Below are 25,504 nucleotides of genomic sequence, written 5' to 3'. Positions count from 1 at the left end.
TGTGGCCCACTTTTCTCTTGACCTGGGTTTCAGAAAATATTAATATGAAGCTGTAATTTCTCCTCCTCTCCCTCTCCAGTCTTGCTCCTTTTTAATCAGATCAACCTCTACATGTCAGCCAGTCTCATGTAAAACAAGGTGACAAAGAGCTTTAAAACCCAGGAAAAAAAATATTTTCATGGGGGCTGTATGTCCTATCACCTGAAACCTTTTAGGAAAAAAGATAAATTAAGAATACACTTATAGGCATGACATAATCACTTCCAAATAAGTCAAAGCAAAGGTTTAATTTGGTTCTGAATTTCTTTAACTATACAGCAAACTAAGGTTTGGAGTAAAACAAGTCATTTCAGTTCCAGTTATGTTCTTAACATCACACACACACACACATGCACACACACACACAAATGTCCTTTATTATTCATAAGAATACCTTTCAATCTAAACTGATAAAATTATTTACCAGGAGGAGAGTCTATGAGTGATCCAATCAATCAATCTTTCCTTGAAGTTTCCCTTTTTCAGTATTAAAGTAGGAAGTTTATATCTGTCTTGAGGGAGAAAAGAATAGAAAAAGAATTTCACTCTCAGAGATGTTTCCCTTAGGACAATGCTATGTCTGTATAAGTTGCTGGATTTCCTAAAAAAAAAAAAAATGAGTGCAACCCTCTGGGAAAATAACTGCTCTCTCTCTACAGAAACAAATCACCACGTCAGAGACTTTGTTCTGGGTCAGGGAGGAACATCCCTTAGTCCCACCCTCACTTACCTGAGGGAACATGAAGTCTAAAAGGAACATGACTTTCCCAAGGTCAGATAGAGGGCTAGCAAAACTTCAAGGCACCTGGCTACCAATGTGATACTCCAAGGAGGAAAGTCATTCTTTTTTTTCCTTCTGTTAATGACTACCAGCAAGAGAAAGGACTTTTTTCAAGGTTGTTTGTTTATGTTGATGTTGTTTTGTTTCTCTATGAGCAAGTGGAATGTAAATTCCAGGATTTTCCATGAGAGGCTGACAGGATGGCATTTAAAGATATTCTAAGGAGATGATCATGAAAGTAGTTCACTTTCTGCTAGATACAACATTCAGATAGGACCCCAATGCACACCCGTTTTTGCTGTCAAATACTCGTTTTCAGAGCCTGATTGTATCTCCCTCCAAACTCCCACTTGTATTTAAGAGGCTCCCCCTGCCACAGACACACGGAATCCCCAGCTCTGGCAATGGAGGCTGGGAAGTGAGTGTGAACCTGCTCAAGAGGGGAATCCGAGTTGCAAGAGCTGTTTCCCGTCTAATTTTTCTCCTTTCTAATTTTAAAGATGTTTTCTCTATAAACATGTCTCTTTCCATACAAATAACTAAATAGCTATTTATTTAATATCGTATTAAGTAAACATAATTATCTTGTTCATAATTAATTAGTATGTTCATATATTTGTAACTACATATTAAAGGGCAGAAACATATCATTTGGATGAGAAAAATGAGCAAATATTTTAATTTACTGCAAGTGATAGCAAAAGCCAACTGTTCCACTAAAAGGCTGCCATTAGTATATGAAAACGTCTTTGATTATTACTGCAAAAATTGCATCTCTTCTGGTAAAGCATAAGTATTTATTTTAAGAAAGAATCAGCTTCCTGGGTTACTAACAATGCACAACTCTGGTGATCGGCTGTGGGTCTTAGTATTGTATCACCATCACACATTTCGATTAATTTTAGCAAATATCTGTGGACATCTGACTAGTTGTCATGTGCCTACTCTTGTGGAGCTTATGTTTTGCTGGAGAAGACAGGAAAATAAACAAATACATCTTATTGGGGGGGAGTGAGACAGGAGCACAGGCAGGAAGGAAAGAGTTGGAGGTGGCTATTCATCCACACGTAATGCTGGGCAGGTTACACAGTGCTCCATAAGGGACGTGGGGAGTTCAGATCTTATTCTTAAACCTAGTTGTGTTACTGTATTTAGAGGATGGATCCAATTGCCAAATGAGGGACTGTTTCTCTTATACACGTTTCTAATAATATCAGTAAACTGATGTGTAATCATTTCCACTGAATCATTGTATTTTATTGAGCTTTTTTAATTTCATAGATATCTGGGTCAGAATTTACGATTCTGGAAACTTTCATTTTGAAGTACTTGATAGACCTTTTAAATAAACCTATGATAACTGAAATTTATTTCCCTATAAGATTTTGTCCAGTGCAAATTAAGATCAATGTTGTAAACTGTAGTTCCATGAGCCAATGTAACTTATTGGTCTTTGGAGCCAGATAAACCCGGTTGTAAATTCTGACTCATTCCACCCACTGTTGTATGACCCTGGGCCAGCATGTGGCCTCTCAATCTTCAGCTTCTCCATATGTAAGACAGAGATAATAACAGTGCACATCTCACAGGATTGTGAGGAGAAGAATAAATGACATAGTGCCTGTGGAGCACTTAAGCCACTGCCTGCACTTAATACATTTTTTATAACGCCACCTATTACTCTTATCATTGTTACCAAAATCTATTAGTGCTCATTAGCCAACAAAGAGAAATGTCCTAAAATCGTTACTCGTGGAAGAATTTTTAAATGGAAGAATTAGGATTATCATATCAAAGGTGTGTGCTTGGAGCTATGTATATATTATGAAAGCCTGTATCACAAACCTGAAAGTAGAAAAAGTAAGAGTTAATTCATCTGTGTACGTATCAGGTACTTCAATAATAAGCTGAAATCGAGGTTAGGGAATTTCTTGTTGAGTTGTGTACTTTCTGGATTGCCATCAGATTCAAGTTTAAAGAATTCAATAGTAGTTGGCAAATCCCTAGATCACAAGATCCTCAGTTGAAAAATCAGCAACTGAAAGGCATTTCCATTGCTTTCAAATGTTGCTGCAGAAAGATCCTCATGCAATTTCTGGGGCTGCCTGTGACCTCTGTGGTCAGCCATCTTAATGAAAGACACTACGGTTTCTGGAAATGTACCATGGGACTCTGAATATTATGATTAATGGAACCACTAACTGTTTACTTAATGAATGTAGATATGCAAACATTGTCTGGTGTCCCAAAATGCCCCATTCCAACCTGGCTGTGGTCTGAAACGCCAGAATCACACTGTGCACATGAAAACAATAAAACTGAACATAAAAAGTATTTCTTACTTGGAATATTTAATAAATTTTGAATTTGTGGTTTTTATTGTGTTTAAAATATATTATTTAAAACAAATGTGTTTTAAACAAATATTTATTTAAAATAAATATTCTCAGCTTTGAGAAAGCCCAATTAAGAAATCCAAGACCTCATAAGAACCAATGACTTTTTGGTAGGAAAGAAAGTGCTTTCTAAAGCAATCATTCAGAATTCAATAACAAGCATTGCCTTCAAATTGAGTATGCACGTTCATGATACAGAATGTTGTAACAAGAAATTTGAGGACAATGAGGAAAACACTAGGTTGTTCATTATTGATGAAATTAGAGATAAGTGACCCAGAGTTTCTAAACTCACACCTGTTTTTAAAAAGGGTCTTTTTAAAGAATCTCTAAAAAGAGGGCTGCTAATGTGGGAATGTTGTACAGGTGCATAAAAGGTAACTTTGGAAGAATAAGTAATGCCATTATTTCTTTCTGAACTGTAAAGTAAGATGAATATGCAAAGAAAGCCAAAACAATTATCATTGCTATAAAATTACACTTTTGTCTTTATTTTTATTTTGTTAAATCTTTATTGTTGAAAGTATTACATATGTCTCCTTTTTTTCCCCATTGACCTCTTCTGGCCCACCCCTGCCCCCATTCCCCAGGCCTTCACCACCCTATCATCTGTGTCTATGGATTATACATCTATGCATACAAGTTCTTTGGTTGAGCTCTTGCACTTTTGTCTTTACATTTGTTAATATCAATACCTTTATCTGGATGGTTCTAATATAATTAATCTGTAGAAATTATAAACTTTTGAGAAACAATGTTTACATTTCAAGATTCTATTTTAAAAATTCATTTTTCTCTTTCTTTCAGCTGGAAGATGGCCTTGTATGGTTATTTTGGAACAAAGAAGACAATATTGTACTCACAGCTTAAGTAATGCAGAAGATCAAATCACTGCAGGCTGCCCTGTTATGTATGGTTTATGATTATTTTCTTTTCATCTCTTTAATAACGGTTTCTTATACCATTATAATCAGATTCAATAAATTTGGTGTTTTTTAAAATACCTACTACATGGATCAACCAATACTAAGTTACAATAAGGAAATTACAAAAATCAGTCAGAATAACCAATGTCCATTATACAACAAAAAATAAGTGGGTATGTGAAGAAGCAAAAAAGTAAATTTCAAAAAGTTACTTCAAAAGAAGAAAGCAGTTAACAATACAAACATGACCCAGGTGCTAGAATTAGCAGAGAAGGAATTAAAAAAAAACTATTGTAGATATGTTCAAGGGCTTAAAATAAAACATGAATATGACTGTTGCACATAAGGGGAATTTCAGAAGGAAATGGAGAGTATAAAAAGTTGAATAAAAATTCTAGAACTAAAGTATAATATATAAAATAAAATATTGACTGGATGTGTTTAACAGCAGATTGGAGATTACAGAAGAAAGGGTTAGTAAACTTGGAGACCAATTAATAGAACATAGACCTGTGGGATAATATTAAGCAATCCAACATAGATACAACTTAAGAGTCAGAAGAAAATATAAAGAGAAATAGGTAAGATTTTGAGAAAATAATTACTTAAAAATTTTCAAATATGGTGAGAATATTCAAGAATCTTGGCAAACTTGCCCTCACTGGTTTGGCTCAGTGGATAGAGCGTCACCCTGCAGACTGAAGGGTCCCAGGTTCGATTCCGGTCGGGGGCATGGAACATAGACCTGTGGGATAATATTAAGCAATCCAACATAGATACAACTTAAGAGTCAGAAGAAAATATAAAGAGAAATAGGTAAGACTTTCCCTTCCTCTCTGTAAAAAAATCAATAAAATATATTTTAAAAAAAAGAATCTTGGCAAACTCAAAGCAGAATAAGTACAAAGAAAATCACATCTAGGAACATCTTTAACTTATCATACTTTATAGTTTACTGAAAATCAAAGATAAGGAGAAAAATCTTGAAAGCAGCAGAGAACAATGATACACTGCATTCAGAGAAACAAAGAAAAGAATGACAGTTGACATTTCATCAGAAGTATTAAAGCACAGAAGAGAATGGGATTATATCTTCAAAGTGCTAAAAGAAAAAATAAAACTGTCAAGTAAAAATTCTATATCCAGCAAAATCACCCTTCAAAAATGAGGGTGAAATAAAGATAGATTTAAATAAACAGAAGCTGAAAAAAAGTTGTTGCTACTGAACCTGTAAATGTTAAAATGCTAAAAGAGGTTCTTCAGGCTGAAGAGAAATTATAACAGAGGAACTTCTCATCTATAGGAAGGAAGAGTACAGAAATGATAAATGTCTGGGTAAATATATTACTAACTTATTTCGCAATTAATGTTTTATGATATGGACGTTTAAAGAAAAAATAAAACAAAATAAAAATAACATTTTACTATAGTGTTTATAAGATATAGAAGTAACATAGTATGACAATACCACAAAGGATGGTGGTAGATGGAATTACACTGTTGTAAAGTTCTTATTTCAGGTAAAATGGTACTTGACACACTAAGTCTAGATACACTGTACATTTAAGTTACAGATGCTTATTTTAATCCTTAAAGCACCAACTGAAACAACATATTTTTTAAAAGTAGATTAGCACCAAAAGGTAGCTTAGCACCAAAAGGCAGACTGGCCCCAAAAGCAAAAGATTCAGATAGTAAATACTTGAGGCTCTAGAGGCCTTACCTTTCCGGTCACAACTACTCAATTTCCCCACTGCAGCTCAAAAGAAGCCAGGACAAGACATAAATAAATGGGCATGGCGTTATTCCAATAAAACTTCATTTACAAAATCAGGTACTGGGCTGGATTTGACCCAAGGGCCATAGTTTGCAAACTCCTCTTCTAGATCAAGACTGAATTCAAGTGTACTATCCATATAGTTACTTGAGGTGATTCCTTGCCCATAGACTACAACATCCACTATGTGTTGTATAAATATCGAATAAACCAGTCTGTGCTGTATCCAAAAAATAAAATTAAACTGAAAAGGTAGATTAGTATTTTCCTGGAGGATAAGGGTCACCCCCAACCTACAAGAGGCCCTAACATGTACTGAGTTCTGCATAATGTTAAATTTTTTAAAAAGGACACTTACAGGAATAAAATGAACAGGTTAGGAAGTAATAAGCATCATAAAAGGCAAAAATAAAGTATCTTTATAGATTAACAAAATTATTATGTATATAAAATCATTTTAATTTTTCACTTAGGGAAAATAAAGATAATATGGATTCCCTGTGTCTGGGGAGACTTCTTCTAACTGTGGTGGAGGTGAACCTAGAATCTCCCTCAATCAAGGGAGCTCTTCAGGGATTTTCTCCAATGTAGCTTGGAACCCCAGACTGACAAAGGTCTCCTGTCGTGCACTGTGATAATACCCTGTGCTTCTCTTTCCAGTCATTTGCCATAGTCAAAATCCAATAATTATTTATGTTGCCAAGCCTTTATCATCTATCTCTCCCATTTGGTGAACTCTGTGAGAACAAAGACAGCATCTGCTGAGTTCATGGTCATATCCGCAGCATAGTGCTGACTATAGGAGGCCACTGGTAACTCTCTGTTGAATGAATTACAGCACATGAGATGGGTGAGGTCTTAGAAATCATCTCGATTCTACAAGCGTCCCATTTTACAGCTGAGCAAAGAGACCACAGCAACAGATCTTTGAGCATGTAATGACCCAGTTGGGACTGGCACTACTGGCACCGAAACTTCCAGGTCACCAGGCCAAAGCTCTCTCTGTTGGATCAAGCTGCTTGAGCAATAGTCAGTGTGCACAACATGTGACCACCAAACAAGTGAATAACACAAACCTCAAAGGCACGGCACTGGCCTTATGCAAAGCGATAATGTTCTAGCTAAATGAACAAAAGCAATAGTGTGCGTGTCTATGGTTTGTAACAACTGAAAAATGACTTTTATTTTAAAATGCTCACACCTAGAGTTTCCTCAGAGACTATTTACACATCAGTGCTGTGAATAAATGACAAGCGGCACGTCCTAACTAAGAACACCTAATGTAAGATCTTAAAATGCAGAGAAATGTGACCGCCCCTGCCAAGCTGATAAAAAGAGAGGAAAAGAAAAGAAATAGGCATGCCCCATAGTTAGATCAGGAAAAAAGATTGATTTCAATACAAAGAGTGTGTGTGAAATTTTCCTTCTCTCATCCGTTATTTCTCCTATAGGTGCGGCCCCCATCTTTCTTCTTTACTGCACCAAGTCAATCAGCTGTCTCCCTACAGTCACCACATAGGAAATAGAGTCAATAACTATGTAGGGAGCCAGGTGGGCACTGGGAATATCAGGGGGAACACTTTGTAAAGTATATGATTGTGTAACCACTATGCCGTTCACCTGAAACCAATACAAAATAATATTGAAAGTAAACTGCAAAAATAATAGCAATACTTAAAAAAAACAACAACTCCATTTCTAATTCAGAGCCTTTTGTGTCCACTCACACTTCGTTACCCCTCGGACTGTCACCAGGCTTTTTTTCCTGTCACTTACAAACAACAAAGAAAAATATACTAGAGAAAATGCTGTAATGGAAAAGGCTTCTGCAGGATACACAATTCAAAACCACAATTTTCCCCACTGTGCACCAGCGCTGTGCAATCGGCACTTATCTGAGACAGTTTTCAAGGTAAATATGTTCGCCATTCAAAGATAAGCAAGTTTTTAGTAAACTGCCAAAAAAAGTTTTGTCTTCTTCATCGCTGGTGGAAAAACCCAAAAAGGAAAAGTAAGAGGGGGAAGACAGTCTCTGAGTGATACTGCACGTGTAGACCTAGTTTTCTGGAAATCCATCAGTAGCTAGGATAATCAGGGCGAGGATCCACCCCCGCCACACTGCCCCAGGCCCAAGGTAGATTTGGCCATCAAAATAATGAGGGTGAAACACTACAATAATCATGCGTGATAATTGAGGCAGTTTCTAAAGCTCTGTTTTTAACATCATCATTAACCTCACATGTGCTTTACATTAAAAACCTATGTTCATTCAAAACATAAACTAAAAAAGGGAAGATGCCACTTTAACAAGGCCTCTGTTGACATCAGTTATAACTGAAAGTTGTCCCAATGGAGGTATCAGGGAATAAAGAACAAAACCCACAGAGGTTCATGGAGGGCATCTTAAAGGGGAACACCCCGGGGCTGGGATGACACTAGCATCCCACAAGCTTTGCAGCCAGTGACAACCGGGCAGCCCTGCTTCCTACGGAGGATGCTGCACTGTGGTTGCTCACACGCGCTACCCGTCAAAGGCTGCGTTTTGCTTTTGCCCAACACAGCTTTTGTTAGGCACTAACCATCTAATGCCAGAGTTAGGGGCCTTACAGAAGGGACTGCCAACTTCAAGGTCATAAACCCCTGAGGAAAGTGTTAAACCTCTGGAGAGACAAATGAAAAATAAAATGCTGGCAATAGAGGAAACATAACTTTCTAGTGATAGATAACTTTTGAAGATTCTACCAAAAAAAACCCCAAAATTTTCACTTTTAAAATACATGAAGGTACAGAGGCACAAAATCTCCAAGCTGACGTAAAAGAACGGGCAGATGTATCACCCCTTTGGTTTTGGAAGAGCAGAGGGGCTAAGACCATATAACATGAAGCTACACAGTTTAGGAAATTCCACAAAAACCTCCCAGCTCCCTTTGCTCTTACTGAGCTAATAGTGCAGGGACCTTCTCAGCATTATTTCACGGTGAGCAGATGGTAGTCTGAAATTTTTTTGATATACACAATCCACTGCCAGGGGTTGCCAAGAGGTCAGCAGAACCCAGATTAACAATTGATCAGCTCTAATGGACCGTCATAGCAATAAACTCAGAGCCCGTACACAGACCGGCTACCCCCAGTAATAGCAACGGGGCTGACACCCAAGCTGTTAACAGACTTGTGCTTAATAGCATCGCTGCTTTGCAGCTTCAAAACCTTCATGGAAGCCGACAGGCATTCCTCAGCGCACATCCATTCTCTGGAAGGCCTCCCTTTTTCAGGCTTCCGCGAAAGCGCGCGGTTGACTCTGGCCCAGAGATTTCACGGAGGTCTGAGGTCTGGGTAGTGAATGACACTCTGCAATATTGACTGGTTATTTCAACATCTACTCTTGTGTTCAGACCACAACTGAGCCTCTGATAGTTCTTGTGTACTCACACAAAACAGACGACAGGGCTTCCCAAGAAAACAAAAGCTGTAACACTCCAGAGACTCACCTTCTCGTCCTCTATTTTTTCTCCAGAGAGACCCAACGCTGCATTCGTGTTTACAGCACCGCATTTGACAAGGAACCGCTTGTGCTACAACAGGGTTTTATTGTGAAGCTTCAATAATGGGAAGGAAGTCAGAACACTCTGGGGAGATAACAACAGCTCCAGACAGACAGAAGAGAGCGGCTCAAGGTTAGCTGCGCTAAACCACAGAACATGTTTCCTCAGCTGAAGGATAAAAATCCCCTGGAGTCAATTAAAGCATTCCCTTCCTTGCCCATCTGCCTTGACTAGACAACTGGTCTCGGCATAAAATTGACTATGAGACATAAACACCAGATTTTACAAAACAGTCCTTTCTTGCCCTCCCGCAAACTCACTCCTTCCAATTGGACCAATGGATCCAAATATTTAGTCCAGAGAAACCCAAGAACAAGGACATTCTCTTACATAAACACAATACAAGGCTCAAACTCAGGAAAGTCCACATTGAGGCAATATTATTTATCGAATGCATAGTCAATATTCACATCTTTGCTTCTGGTGCAGAATCCAGCTTAGGATCTCATGTTGCATTTAGTTGTCATGTGTCTTTAATGTCCTTTATTCAGGAACAAGTCCTCAATGTTTCTTTGTCTTTCTTGACCTTGACTTTTTTGAACTGTCCAGCCAGTTACTTTGTAAAATATGCCTTAGTCCAGATTCTCTGACATTTTGTCATGATTAAGTTAAGGCTACACCTTTGGGACACACTGTGAAAGAATCCTACATAAGCGGTGTTGTATCCGTCCTGGTCATCATATCTGGAAGCTCCTGATGTCACTTGGTCTCATCACTGATGACATTAACTTTGGTTACCTATTCAAGATAGTGTCTGCCAGCTTTTTCCCTAATAAAGTTGATATTTTCTCCTTTGTGATTAATGAGTAATTTGTGGGTGGTTGCCTTAAGACTGTCAATGTCCTGTTCTTCATCAAACTTTTACCTGCTAATTTTAGTATCAATTGAAGAGTCTTATCTCAATCAATCAATGCCATGATTTTCTAATTCCATCATTTCTTCCATAGTTATTAATTGCCATGCCATCGTAAGAGCTTCCCTTCTCATTTATTTATGCATTTATCTTTTTATCTACCTGTTTGTTTATTATCAGAGTAGACTCATGGTTTCTTAATTTATTCAATGTTATAATCTAAGTTGACTTGAGATGAGCTTCTGTCCTTTAGTACCAGAATATTCCTGAAAAGGCCTCAGGAACTACTGAGGAGAGGAAGACAATTTCCCTTGGCAACACATTCAAGAGACCCTTGCAAGTGTCACACTTACAAAGGCGCTTCCTGATGCTTCCATTAAACACCCCATGGCCACTCTGGGAAGCCCAGACCCTCTGAAGAGCAGGCACACTGAAGTTAGCGTGGCCAGTAAATGGCCCCTGGATCTTCCTGGAGCCGCCGCATGGTTGTAGCTATAGGAAGCGCGATGCTTCTTGCTATATTCAGCTGATTTCTCTGTTCTGTCTCTTGCAGCTCTGCTCAGAAACCAGGGTTGGCTTCTCCACTCTTCTCCAATGTTACCAACAGTGACTAGAACAGCTCCACCTCCCCCTGCAACTTCTTGTGCTTGGCTATATTCCAGGCTCTATTTGCTTTATATGTTGGGGATTATGCCTAAAAATGAACCCCAGATAGTAGGTTTGACATTTTCTGCTTCCCCTCCAGACCTATTCTTCACCCTTCTCCACCCAGTGCAATGTCTCAGGAGGCTGAATCAAGTCAATTATACTGACAGTTGGATTCAGCCAATGGTGGGTACCAGCAAGAGATCAGAAGGCTAGAAATTGTTGTTGGGGTATCTTTCCCAAAAACTGCCAGATCATCATGGCTGCACCCCTCTATCAAGTACCCTTTCCATATAGCTACTCTCTGGCTATTAGAAACCTCTCTGTCCCCTGGCTCCTTCAGGCCAGGAGTGTGGCTTGACCTGGGGTGCAACACTATAGTTTGTTGGTTTCATTTACCACACATTTGTAAATATTCCCTTTATTAAACTTTCCTCAATTACCACATTTAAGTGTTCATGCTTTTACCCACAAGGCAAAAAGAAAACCAATGTAGACAGTAATGATGACAAGAGGTAGACCCATGGGACAGAGATACAGCCAAAGCCTATCTTAGGGATCACTATCTTTTCTTTCTTCTGTCTTTATCTTTTTCATATACCACTATTTCCCAATTGTGACCACTAAAAGAGTTATGTTCTATCAAAACACAGACTTAAGGATTCAGGTTTACTCCCTCTGTTTTTTCTAGAAGTAAGGAGAGGCTACACAACTCAGGAATGACAATACAGATAAAATTTACTCCAGAAGAGAAGCAAAGGAACCTCCACGTGTTATTCAATTCACTGGCCCCTTCTACTATGTTTTCTCTCTACAAGACAACATCAAAAGCCTTCTCAACCAGACACAGGATGCCATGATGAGATATGAGATTACTACAAGAAATTTATTAAGTGGATGTTCAAATCCCACATCTGTGAATGATTTAATTTTTAAATAAAATTAAAATCAATTCAACATTAGATCCATCACAACATTCCTTTCAATCACTTAAGCCAAGGAAGAGTCTGCATTCTGCTATCTATCCTATCAATTTACCATTAAGAGCTCTGGTGATTATTGTCAGTTGGCTGGTTAACTCCCCCGGAATTGGGGAGGAATCCATCAAAATCTGGTTATATTCATGAGCTTGTGTCATCCCACTGCAATTATCATGGTGGACAATGGTTGAGGTTCCCTATCCTGCCTTATCAAAAAATAGGCACATTTATTCCAACTCAGTGCCATCTCTCAAAGCCTTTCTTTCCCAGCCACTGAAACCTGGCATTCCTGGTACACTGAGTGCTTCTCCTTCGGCAGAAAACAATTAATTCGAACTATAATCACGTACCTGCAAGTCTGCATCGAATTCATGTTTCAGGTGCGCTTCTTCCGCAGCCTCCACCAGGCGCTGAAAAGACAGAAAGCGACAGGAAGGGTTACAAGTGTGGCCTGGACCAAATTCCTACAATGTGAAAAGGCTGAGTTTTCTCTGTTGCCCCCCAAATGACAGAGTATATAATGTTCATTGTGACTGGTACCTTTACACCCATGACACTGAACATAGTAACATCAGTGTCAAAATCCAGCTTTTGCCTTCATCATTCAACCATAATTCTTCCAACAGATATTTATTGTTATGTGTGTATAAAGACACACATGTTCCACATCCATTTTTGTATAAAAGACACTGGCCCTTGAGGCTGGATATGGACTCCAGGACCTACCTAGAAAGTACATTCCTTAGGCAGAGAAGGCCCTTAGTCAAGATTTATTGAACTGAATTGACTGCAATTCTAAATGGACTGACTTCCCCAATGCTTTGGAAAACACTACTTATTTTAATTGCCTGCCTCATTCAAGGTCAATTTTTTCTGCACCCAGTTCTAGTATGTAATTATCAGGTGACAGTTATTTGAATTTTATGGGACATCAATGCCATTTTGACAATCTTCATCCCAATAATAAAATCACTGAAATTAAATATACAATTATTCTTCTTGGCCAAATAAATTCAGCCACTTCATATTCTTATGAAAACAACTTAATGAAATTCCATTTAACAATTATTCAACAACCAAAATCATTTCACTTTAATTTGAATTTGCCAGTAAGTTATTTCCCACCATGAAAATGCAAACGAGAAGATATTGCAGAAAATTCATTTAGTTAAATAATATTTCACTGAAATTTCATTGAACTAAGAGAAAAATCTTTTGATCCAAATAAAAATGCAACCATTCCTGTTTTTCCCATGGTTAACCTTGCAGCCTATGCTACCTTTAACTTGCTTTCGCTTGACATAATACAGACCTGAATTTAAAAGGCCATGTTTTTAAAAAAAAATGATGACATTAATCTCTAAATGATCACAAATACACAGACAAATGTTCCATGAATGATTATTAAATTGGACATAGAAATGAAGAGGCTGAATATGACTGGGTAACTTTGGGCTCTGGTATAGAGCACTAAAGTCTTCTCTCTTCATAGGGGCATATAAGGAAAGAGATAGGCCAGCCAGAGACCGGCTGTTACAGACAGGAATCTGGGAGGGAGGGCCAATCTGGCTCCTCACACTCCCTGCAGATGGTCAGAAAGGGGCTGCTCCATCTCTGGTCAATCGAATACCCCCCAGGAAGCAGGACAGGGCTGGCGACAGAAGAATGAGTTCTAACTCCAGCCTCAATGCAACACACTACAATTGTGAGATTTGGGGCAAGACCCTTTCCCTCTCTGGGTCGTTTCTTCACCTTATGCACATGAAAAGGTGACCCCGGAGCAGTGGTTCTCAAAATGTAGTCCCCCATTAGCAGCATCAGTTTCACCTGAGAGCTTGTTAGAAATACACCTTCTCAGGCCCCATCCAGTCCTGCAGAATTGGGAGCTCTGGGGGTGGGCCTGGCGACCTGTGTTAAGCTCTCCCAGTGACTGATCCACTGGCTAAAAACACCACTTAGCCTGGATCGTACCTCACCCCCGATGCCTTGCTGAATGAGCTCCTCCAGTCCTCCAAGGGGCCTCAACTCTCATTTATCTTTTCAAAACCTGTGCACATATGTATTTTCACCATGAGATGTAAAGTGCTTTATAGAAGAGAGGCATAAAATGGAGAGGAGGAGAAACAGAGGAAAAGAAAAATAAGAGACACAGTCTACGTAGATTGGATATGTTGGCCCAAAGCTTACATTGGGACAGCTTTCAAAGGGTCGCGGTTTTCTTGGAATTGTCCCAGCCGATGAGGTTTGTCAGCCTCCTGGGATCACAAGACACAATTTGCAAATGGATCGATATGAACTCAGACAGATGAGTGACAGGCAGTGATATATCAAATCAATGTTTTCTAGAGAGCTTATTCTTTTAATATTTGTAACAGATTTAAAAATTGTATGCATGTATCATAAAAATCAGTTACATATTGAATGTGTATAAATATTATGCATGTCTGAACATTTACATGATCTAAAAGTTATGCATTTTGATTATGTATTTACTTAAACACATAGAAGTTGTTTTCATCATGGTACCTAAGCATTCTGAGAATCCAGCAATGTCCATCAAATGTACAAACGATCAAAAGATAGGAACAAATTAATTTCACAATGACCGAGACAGATAATATTGAAAAAAAGTGAAGAATTGGAAATGTACAAAAACACAAAAGCAGTATAGGACCAACAAGTAAGAGAACAAGATGGAAATGATAGGCAAATAGAAATTATGACAGAGTATAGCGTAAAGTGCATTTCTTATATAGCATTTTACTTATATTTGTGTTTATATGTTAATGTATATCATACATACCTTATAACATGTCCAAATATAACATAACATAAAATGTATTTCAACCACAAATTATACAATGCAAGACATGGTGTATAAACAGGTAACACACTGGAAACAATTCAATAAAATTGTACTAATCACTGAGATAAGCCACAATACTGCTCTCTGTGTGGAGCAGTGAGTACAAGAGAATCTGAACCCTTCTGCCAGTTTAATGCTCATTTTCAAGTTAGGTTGCTGCATGGCTTCTTCATTTATCACAATGATATTTCCGATCACACTCACTGCAAAGCTTAGGAAATAAGACTCAGGAAAAGATAGTCAACTATACATATCGTTGTCCCATGTGAAACAAATAAGTACTTTGGAACAGAGCTCTTTGAAAGGATATACCCTTCTGCAATAAACTATGAGGTTATCCCGACTGCGCCCTGATGCCGGTGGGAGACAGGCTTATATTTTATGAGAGATTTCCGGGGGAAACCCCAAGAATAGGCTCAGCTATTGTGCACAATAGTAACGACAAGCAGGACATCAAGAACTGTGTACCTTTTGAAAGGGACAAAGGATTGTTTATCTTTCCTCTGAAACACTCGCATAAAAATAAATGAGTGAAAAAAATTGTACCTAAGAAGAAAATCATGTGTCATAAACTTGCCTAAAACAGACTCCTGGGGATAGAGGTTCCCCTGTTAATAAAATAAAAATAAATTGAGTTCTCATTTTTAAAAATCAAGACACCCTGGCCAAGTAGCTCAGTTGGTCAGAGCATTGTCCTAATATGCCAAAATTGAAGGTTCAATCCCTGGTCAGGGCATATACAGGAATCAACCAACAAATGCATAAATGAGTAGAACATTTCCTCTTTCTATAAAATCTATAATGTTTTAAAAATCAAGACAACTCAACTTCAACTCTGATGCTTGCCAGTAAATAAAAAGCTTAAAATGTCTCTTTCCTGCACAAATATCTCTATCATCTAATTCAAATTAAGTATGCTTTAAAAATAAGTTTAATTATCACCTGCAGGTACAAAAAATCAATTTAAATGTGCTAATATTTTAGTTATTATATAAAAAGCTGCCACTGAGCCTGAGGAAAACTGTTATTCTATTATGTCTATTAGAAAGGCAGTGTGCTTTTAATAATAATAAGTTAATTTTCTCTTGCATGAATTCCCCTTTTGGTTGTGCAGAAGGGCTATAGAATTGCGACTGTGGTTTTTAATTAAAACTGAACACTGGAAATAAAAATGGCTTTAAAGACTTGTATTCAAAAGTGTGCTGTGAGGGAAGGAAAAACAAAAGTTTTGTCCACAGCACTTTTTTTTTTAATATATTTTATTGATTTTTTACAGAGAGGAAGGGAGAGAGATAGAGAGTTAGAAACATCGATCAGCTGCCTCCCGCACATCTCCTACTGGGGATGTGCCTGCAACCCAGGTACATGCCCTTGATCGGAATCGAACCTGGGACCTTTCAGTCCGCAGGCCGACGCTCTATCCACCGAGCCAAACCGGTTTTGGCAGTCCACAGCACCTTTAATGCCAAATTCTCCCCTCTCCCTTTAATGCTGAAAATTTCCTTATTCAATGTAAATGTAATACACACCCTGGGATTGGAACAAAGCACCTAAATGCACAATGTTTTAATTCATGAGTTGATGTACATTTCATTGACTTTTATATTTCTAAATTACTCTTCCTTTTTAGTTAAATAAATATAAACAAAAGCTACCTTTATAAATAACAAATGCTAGAGGTCATGGACCATGGACCGTATTTATAGCTACGGTGAAGTCACAACTGCCTAGGGCAGTAGTTCTCAACCTTGGCTGCACATTAGAATCACCTGGGAATCTTTTTAAAATCCTGATTTCTGGGTCTCATCCTCTGGAAATTCTGTTTCTTTGTTATGGGGTGGGGCCACAACGGCAGCAGCAGGCAAGCAAGCTACCAAGGAGAGGGGTGTAAGAGTGAGCACCTCCTGCCAACCCAAAACCTCTTGGGTGGGGCCACAACATTAGTAACAAAGAAACAGAATTTCCAGAGGATGAGGCCCAGAAATCAGGATTTTAAAAAGATTCCCAGGTGATTCTAATGTGCAGCCAAGGTTGAGAACCACTGGCCTAGGTGAATAGCAGGGATATTAAAGCATTTCATTTAAAATCGCATCTTATCTCTTGTTCCAACGACCCCACATTATCTCTACAACACTACAGAATGCTGTCTTCCATCTCCTCTCCCAAAACACTGGAATAAAGAATAAAGTTAAAGACATCATAGAGGTCAAACTTCCTGTCATGGTCCAGCAGGGGGAAATAGGACACCAGGTCAAAGTGAAAATTGAATCAGAAGAAGAAAATGATCTTTTGTTCTGTTTGTATTTCATCTTTTTGTTCCTGGTCATTCTGGCTTTCTAGGAGGAACGCCAGGAAGATGCCATGAGTGTGGGAGGAGATAGAAAATGTAATCACACAGCCTCAGTGACCTACTGCTGGACTCCTACTGGTTCCATCAAGATGAGCAAATTGTGTACAAATGAGAAAAGTTTCAATAAATATTCCTAAAATCGGGGGGTTCATTATGGACAAAACTCTTAAAGCAAAACAAATATTAAAACCGAAAAAAGACATTTTTATTTCTCATGCTAAAGCTAAAAAGTGTTGCTTTGTAAATGCTGTTATAATGGAATATTGGAAAATGCCAAAGCACTTAATATGTTTAATGGTTTTCATTGAATGTTTTGCAACAATACATTTAATATCACACCAGGGTTTTTATTGCCATTTTTTTCTAGAATGAATACATAATTCTTTCTTAAATACTGCTTAAACTCCACTAAGGGGATAACTGGGAAAAATCTATAATCATTAACATGGATTTAAGCTTCAGTGATGATTAACTTGGAGATAGTTTTGAATTGTCATTAATACCAAATCAATAAGAACTAAGTGTGAAGGAAGATAACCCAAAGGAGTGATCAAAGAGAAGTAACAATTTCCACCACAAGCATACCCAGTGTGGCACGTCGTCTTTCCCTCACACTGGATTTAGTGGCTTTTGTCGTAAGGGCTAGCATTTAATAGAATGAGAGTTACAACACTGTGTACATGGGATTGATGCTCTCCTAGCACCAAGGTTCCTGGCAGGCTTGACCTCTGCATGATGACCATCTACAGAGGTGAGGACAGAGAATACCCGTATCCTCTCCATAGTCACAGATTTCAAACTCTGTGGATCTTTAAAACAAAATGAAACAATTCCATCCTCATTAAATGCCATCAGCACATCAAAAGATGTCTCCAGGAATCTAGGCAAAATGAGACGGTTGTGTTCTCAGGACTAATTTCAAACACTCTTCTCTTGTATGAAGGTCAGAAAACAATAGTTTAAGAACCATGAAGCTCAAAAACAAAAAAGTAAGATATTAAAATTAACACTATCATTTCTTCCGTCACTGAGGATAGAGTTTGTATTGCTCTGTAACAGTGTAGATTAATCCTCACTGCTTTTGTTGCTAGAGTTATTGGATGGTGATTTTGCAAAGTGTGGAACCTACCACCATGAGCCATGAAACAACAGGAGGCGGTTTTCAGAAGGGTGAGGGAGAGGCACAAGGCAAGTAGCTCTTTCATGTGAAGGGATGAATGACAAAGAACATTGGCAGTAGGTCAGGAAGCTCCCCACAAGTGACATTTAGGCTGAGCCCTACGGGAGAATGGGAGGTTCTTCCAGAAGGAAAGAAGCTGACAGACTGTTCCATCCCATGGAAACATTGTAAACAAAGCTTTGGAGGCAAGAAAAGTTCTGGAAACAGCTGGACCTCAGAGACCTACATGGAGGCCACAGCCTTGGCTGGGTGACCATCAGGCAAGAAATCAGGGCAAAGGAATAACCTGGAGAGAAGGACACAATTAGACAAGAAGAAATCCAATTCATTTTCCCCTCCTGCTCTGAAATGCTGAAACTGCAGGTGGAGTCCTATCTGAGAGCTTAATGTTATTTAGTAATCCTTCCTCATACAAGTGTTTTTACTTTGCAATTCCCATCAAAATGACCCATATAATTCACCAACTATCAAGATGATCGTTTCTTTAGAGAAAAACAACTTTTAAGGAGCCTCCATTATTTCTTTGTTCCTTCGGAAGAAATAAGCTTTGCTGCACACGAATGAACATTTTGTATAAAATGACCTTCTGCCTGAAAGCCACAAAGATTGCTTCTGCTTTAGAAACAGCAAACATTTCAAAGTGGATTAGAAAAGCTAATCTATGAAGTTTCCAGAGAAAGCAGGTAACAGAGCAATAGAGCAAACACATCTCTCTGTGGGTGGGAGCTCTCTTCCTCCCCTTCCTGCCTCTTTCAGATTACATGAGGCTACACCAGCCTTTGACAAGACAAACTAAGCCCGGAGTCGACATCAGAAGACACAATCACAATCAATACCAAATTATCTTTGTTTCCACTGGAGATACCAGTTATCAATTTGAGGTTGCTTAAATTAATACCTGTTATCAACATGAATGGCCTGTTTCCAAACCAAAGCCATCTCACTCTACATCTGAGGCTGCATTGGCCCAAAGTGCAGCATTTGCAAAGCTTCTGGAGATGGAAACAGACAAACTTTGCTGAAATGGCTGCCCAAGGGCCAAGGCAGCTGGGGAGGAGACAGGAAAAGAAGTCAACCTTGTCTTTCAGCCCAAAGTAATTTTTCTCAGTGATGCAGCATTTTTAAGAATGGTCTTCTGCTTAGGTAACCCTCTGGGAATGGTTTAGGCTTGATAATCAAAATCAAGACTATCCTATATAAAAGCCTAATATGTTACGTGTCTGGTCGGCTCTTCAACCAATCAAAGTGTAATATGCTAATGATATGCTAAGGCCACTTAACCACTTGCTATGACATGTGCTGGCCACCAGGGGGCAGACAGTCGACCGGTCTACCAGTAGCTATGATGTGCACTGATCACCAGGTGAGCTTGCTGCTGGGGTCTGGCCAATCGGAAGTGACCCAGACAGGCTGGACATGCCCTGGAGCCCTGCCGCAGTCCCTCCGCAGCTGGCCAACCTCCCGCGTCCCTCCCCAGCCCCAATCGTGCACCGGTGAGGTCCCTCAGTCTGGTCTGCACCCTCTCGCAATCCAGGACCCCTCGGGGATGTCAGAGAGCCAGTTTCAGCCGGATCCTGCAGGCCAGGCTGAGGGACCCCACTGGTGCATGAATTTGTGCACCAGGCCTCTAGTTTAACCATAATCCTTAGAAGATCCACTCAGGGCCCTTCAGTTTTAAGCTGACCTAGTTCCTTTGTGGACAATGGAACTGTTATTCATTTCCCAAGGGAACAGCTCAGGATGAACCCAACTATGACATTATATCAGTTTGAGAATAAACATTTGTTTTACACACTGGAAACCATCTATTCCTGAGGGCTCTGATGGTGGTGAACACAATTCTGTCCCAGGCCTTAATCAGAACCTTTCCAGCACCTCCTCAGAGGTTTGGACTGGAACCCGCAATGATGGAGCTTTGAAGGTACGGTCCAACGACCTAAGGAAGATGGAGACATCTGCCTACAGTAAGACAGGCAGGACAAGAAAAGGCACAGCCAAGGTAAGAGGATGATAGTCTGGGTGGGAAAGTCTATCCTATGACAGTTTTCATTCCTGGTGGTAATGACACATGTCCATCACTTCCGTTCAATTTAGCTTAACAAGTATTTGTTGAGAGTCTATGAAGTAACCAGAACAGCAACAAGAACTGAGTGGGACACCAGAGATCAATGACTTGTCTTGACCTTCAAGAAGCTTTCGGTCTTTTAAGCATTATGGCCTAGTAGGACCAGACCCATCTCCGAGCCCCAAAACAGGTCTGAGTCCTGGTCATCCAGCTCACTAGCTGCTCAACTCAAAAACTGTTCTCCTCTCTGGGCCTTGATGTTCTTCTCTGATGAACTAAAAAAAGATCCTCTTTAGTTGATCTTCTATGTGTGAATTTGATGAGAATGCACACACAAAACATTTCCTCCAGTTCCGCACGAGTGTGAGATATTGTTGCGATGGGGCAGGGGGAGAGGCAAGGTTTTCAGGCAGAGCACAGCTTGCCTGGAACAAGGAAACGTCAGCGTCTGTGCCTCCCACACTTGGCTCTCAGATGGGAGAACTTGGAAGAACTCCTCAAGTTCACAGTTACATGGAGGTTATATGAAAGTTAATTCTGCTGCCAAGGAAAGGACTCCAAGCCTGTGTTCTCAAACGTGAGGCTGAGCACCTGCTCCTTAAGGACTGGTTTTCAGAATCCAGCACTCTCTTTCTCAGCTTCAGCAACAAAATCTGTGATCAGTGAGGCTGAAAATGAACTGAGGCAAGAGCCTGTATCGAAAGGCTTGACTGATGTCCTCAGAATGGCGCAGGCACAATGAGTAAGCTGTTTGCCAACACAAGCTCCTTTGATGGATGGCACTGTGAGACTTAGAGTGTGGCAGGGCAGCGAGTGTGACAGGATGGTGAGTGTGGCAGGACCAGCGAGTGTAGCAGGCAGTTCCCAGCCCCTGGACCCCAATCATAGCCAGGAAAGGAAAAATATACCCTTCTCCTTGATCATGGAAAAATAAGGAACAATTTCCATGTCTGTTCAGACTTTACCTACTCAAGATGGGTTTTTGTTTAAATCTGATGCAGGGAAAATGCTATTTTAATTTCCTTTTCATTATTCCCTTCTATCTATGCCTCTAGATACTTGCTAGGCAACTTCAGTTTGGGAGGGAACATATCATATTGGTCCAGAGAGCAGGCCCTGGGTCAGGCAACTTGACTAAATTTTGGCTCCAGCTACTTAAAGAAAATAGTCTGGGCAAAAGTTCTTAATACACAGTAAATGTCCATTAATGTTAGCTCTTATTACTGTCAATGGTGACAACAATGGTGATGATGATGATTAAGTATGTGAGAAGAATTATGCTAGAGGCTTTGGCCAGGAAGATGACCAACACATCCGTAGTTCAGCTGGAAGGAGATGAAATTAGACAATGTGACATGGGCTATCCTAGGGGGTGACATAAGGTGATAATAGCACGCAATTATTGGGGTTCACACTTCCTATCCTAGTGCCAACTGTTCTAGTGATTCAGTCAATTAACCCCGTTAATCCTCACAAGCGTCTTATGAAGGAAAGCACAGATAGCATCCCAACTTTACACATGGGGAAACCAAAGGGCAGAGAAGTTAAAGTGTTATGAAAACTCAAAGCAGAGAGCAGACAACTCTGCCAGGGCATGGGGCACCAGTGTGGGGAAGGTTTCATACATGTGACAGTGAGCCTGAGGTACAGGGTGAGTGGAAGTCAGCCAAGTGGCCCAGGGAAACTATGGGAGAATGAGCAGCAAAGGCTCCAAGGTAAGAGGAGCCTCATGTGTCTACAGAGTGTCAGGTGGTTTGTAAGGGGCGGGGGGAGGTCAGTGGTGTTGAAGAAAAGGGTGCAAAAAGGTAGGTAAGTGAAGTTCAGGTGAGCAAGGGCAATGAGCAAGGCTAAGGAATACTATGTCTATGCACAGTGGGGATGGGGAGCTGAAGAGGTCTGATTGGGCATAAAAGCAACAGGATCAGTTCTGAAATTTAAGTCATCTTTAAATTAATCTGGTAGCAGGGAGGGAGATAAACCTGAACATAGAGAGACTGTAGCAGGGAAACCATTTGCTTTAATGCCACTTATTCCACAAATATCTCAAGCCATCTGTGAGTCCTGTAGACTCTCTCTACAAAATATGCCCCATGTTTTACAGCTTTTAGCATGACCTCGCCTGGAACAACCCCAATCAAAGCCATAGCTATCTCCCCCTGGAAACTCTAACCCCCTAACAGGTCTTCAGTTTCTTCTTCAGGCCCTACATTCAATTCTTTACACAGTTGCCAGGCAGAGACTTTTAAGTATAATTCTGATATCATCGTTCCCCCATTGAAACCCCTCAATCACTTCCCATTACTCATGACCATGACCCACAGGCCCATCACAATCTGACCCTGCATCTCAGCTCCTCCTCCTCCCAGCCATCTTTCTGAACCCAGACCACCACATTCTCATCTCTGTTACTCTTGCTGTTCTCTTGGCCTAGAATGTTCTTTTCCTAGATCCTCAGATGTTTGCCCACTCCTCATCATTCATTCTGCCATGCAAATGACTCCTTCTTAGAGATACAGTCAAATCTCAGTTCTGAATATCTCCCATTTTGAACAATTTGGTTCTCAACCAAGTTGTTCAAGGAAAAAAGGGCGTGGTTGTTGAAGGAAACTTCAGTTCTTGACCTGACAACCCTTTTATGCTGACACATCAGCATGACAAGAAGCATCTCTCAGGCCACAAAGGAGAGAAACCTCATGTGGTTAATATATGAAGAAACTGTATTGTGAATTTTCTTGTGGGTTTATATTTTGTGTTTTTTGTTGTTGTTTTTTTGCTTTAGTTGCTGGCAAAATGGATGATTAGCACAATTTTAAAACATAAAGAGGCCATCAAGAATGCTAATGTTGCTAAGGGTGTGAAAGAAACAATGATCACAGGCAACTGAAGAGGTATAAAAATTGTTATTGATTTGTATAAACAAAAAGCAGTTAGCTGGTGACAGCATTTCAGAGGCAATGACATGTGAAAAAGCAAAGATGCTGCACACTGACCTCCTGAAAGACACCCCTGGAACGAGTGCTGAAAGTAATTCATTTAAGTAGGGGTCGGTTTGATAAATGTAAGGAAAGAAGTGTTTGTTTATAGATTACACAGTATATTAGACATGCACTGTATATAGAAAGGTTAAAACAAGGAATCATTTGGAGGTCTGGAACGAATAAATTCAATTTACATTATTTCTAATGGGAAAAAAATGATTTGGTTTTCAGGCAAATCACTTCTCAAACAGCCTTCCAGAACAAATTAAGTTTGAGAACCATGGCTCCACTGTGAAGTCCCCACCCCAACTCCAATGAAATGGTGACTTGATTCATGTTAAAATGTTATACAGAACATGGCCAATGCTCAAAATACAGCTGTGGAAAAATGAAATATCTATGAATCCTATTGTGTGAGTTCCAGGAACTGTGTTTGACTGGGAATATAAAGTTTATAAGAGTTCCAGGAACCGTGTTTGACTGGAAATATAAAGTTTATAAGATGCAGCTCCTTCCTTTGAGGATGCTATAGTCTAGGGTGAGAAAGAGACAAACAGGCAACCACCACTCAATGTGACAAAGGTTCCAAGAGGAGGAAGCAAGGGATACTGTGGACATCCACTGACGGGTCAACTAGACCTGGCTCAGGGATACAAGGAGGCTTCTCATCTTTTTTGAGACCTGAAGCAAGAGCTAGCCCAGAAAACAAAGGAAAGACATTCCAGGATCCCAGTAACAGGCCCCAAGGCAAAAAAGAACATGATGCATCCAGGCAGTTATAGGCAGTTCAGTGTATGGAGGTATTTAAAGGATGGACTGACTGAATGGGGATAGAGGGTAGCAAGAAAGAAGGCCAGAATGTTTTAAGTGGCTAAATATTATTGAAGTTATCTAAACTTTTAAAAATATCCAAAGGTTATCCAAGGCAATAAAGAGAAAGACTGTAGAGAAGGCTTGCTAAAGCTACTTAGGAGAGAGAATTTACAAGACTCAGAGGCCAACAATACCTAGAGAATGAAGGAGAAGGCAAAGTAATAGTAGCTCTGGTGCTATTTGCCACTGCCCAGTACTGTGCCCAGGAGATACCCAGGAATGGTCAGAGAGGGAGCTGGAGCTCAAAGAACATTTGAGAAAAGAAGGGTGGGCAGGAGCTGCAAAATATCACAGTCGGACTGAGTAACGTGGTGATAGAAAGCTTGGTGGTTAAGGGTATGTTTGTGTGGAGGCTGCTGACCCTCACCACCATCTATAGCATCCCTTCAATGGCAGGGGTGACACCAATATTCTCCAGTCAAAGCAGCTGGCAAGTATGTGGGCATCTGCAGGTGGCAGGTATCTTTTGCCAGTGCCATCCAGGTGCCCTCTTGGGAATTACCCACTGGGCCTGCTGACAGCTGAGGCCATTAGTGGTGGCTCTCTGAGTCTGGAGCACTTCCCAAGTCTACGAACTTGGGCAGCAGCTTCCCTGACCCTCATGCTCCCAGTTCTAATGATGAAGAAAGCTTTTAATTCAGAAGATTAAATCCCTGCCTACTTGGAATGCCTAAAGGGTTTTATGTTTTTCTGATCAAACATGACTGAGTGAGCCAGGGGGTGACTGTGTAAGACCATTTCAGAGCAGAGGTAGGAGCAGGGCCCAAAATGCAGGGAGCAGAGAAATGGGAGTGAGGGAACTTTGGGAATATATATATATATAAATTTTGAAAAAAGGAGGGAGAGGAGGAAAGTTAAGGAAGGCTTTAAGATGAAAACATGTCACTTAACAAAAGCAGTAATAAGAACTGTCCTGGGAAGCTGCCTGCAGACCCAGCTCAGACAGCTCTAGGACCTTTCCTGGGAGCCAGAAAGCTAGTGGGCCCAGGCCTCCAAGTCACAGGGCCTGCAAGTTAGACGCTCCACATTGTCTCCTAAAGAGGTTATAGGTATAATCACAGAGAAACCATGGCACTGGAAGGAGGCCTTGTTTAAAGTTGCATTCCTTTCCTGGACCACCCGGCCCATGCCACATGATCATTTTTCTTTACTGTATCCTTAATTTTCCTGGGAAGAGCCCAATGATATTGTTT

General features: G+C 40.0%; 1 protein-coding gene across 1 annotated transcript in view; it reads right to left on the bottom strand.

The window, feature by feature from the left end:
* Window positions 1–25,504, bottom strand: part of CACNA2D3 (calcium voltage-gated channel auxiliary subunit alpha2delta 3) — an 807,563-nt gene that overhangs the window by 563,613 nt on the left and 218,446 nt on the right. Inside the window, exon 4 of the mRNA XM_023755701.1 lies at window positions 12,350–12,409. Coding sequence (XP_023611469.1) covers window positions 12,350–12,409 — 60 coding nt within the window. The remainder of the gene's footprint in view (window positions 1–12,349; window positions 12,410–25,504) is intronic.

Source organism: Myotis lucifugus, unplaced genomic scaffold (assembly GCF_000147115.1).
Source record: "Myotis lucifugus unplaced genomic scaffold, Myoluc2.0 scaffold_83, whole genome shotgun sequence".
Taxonomy (NCBI): Eukaryota; Metazoa; Chordata; class Mammalia; order Chiroptera; family Vespertilionidae; genus Myotis; species Myotis lucifugus.
This window is presented reverse-complemented; position numbering and strand designations above follow the sequence as displayed.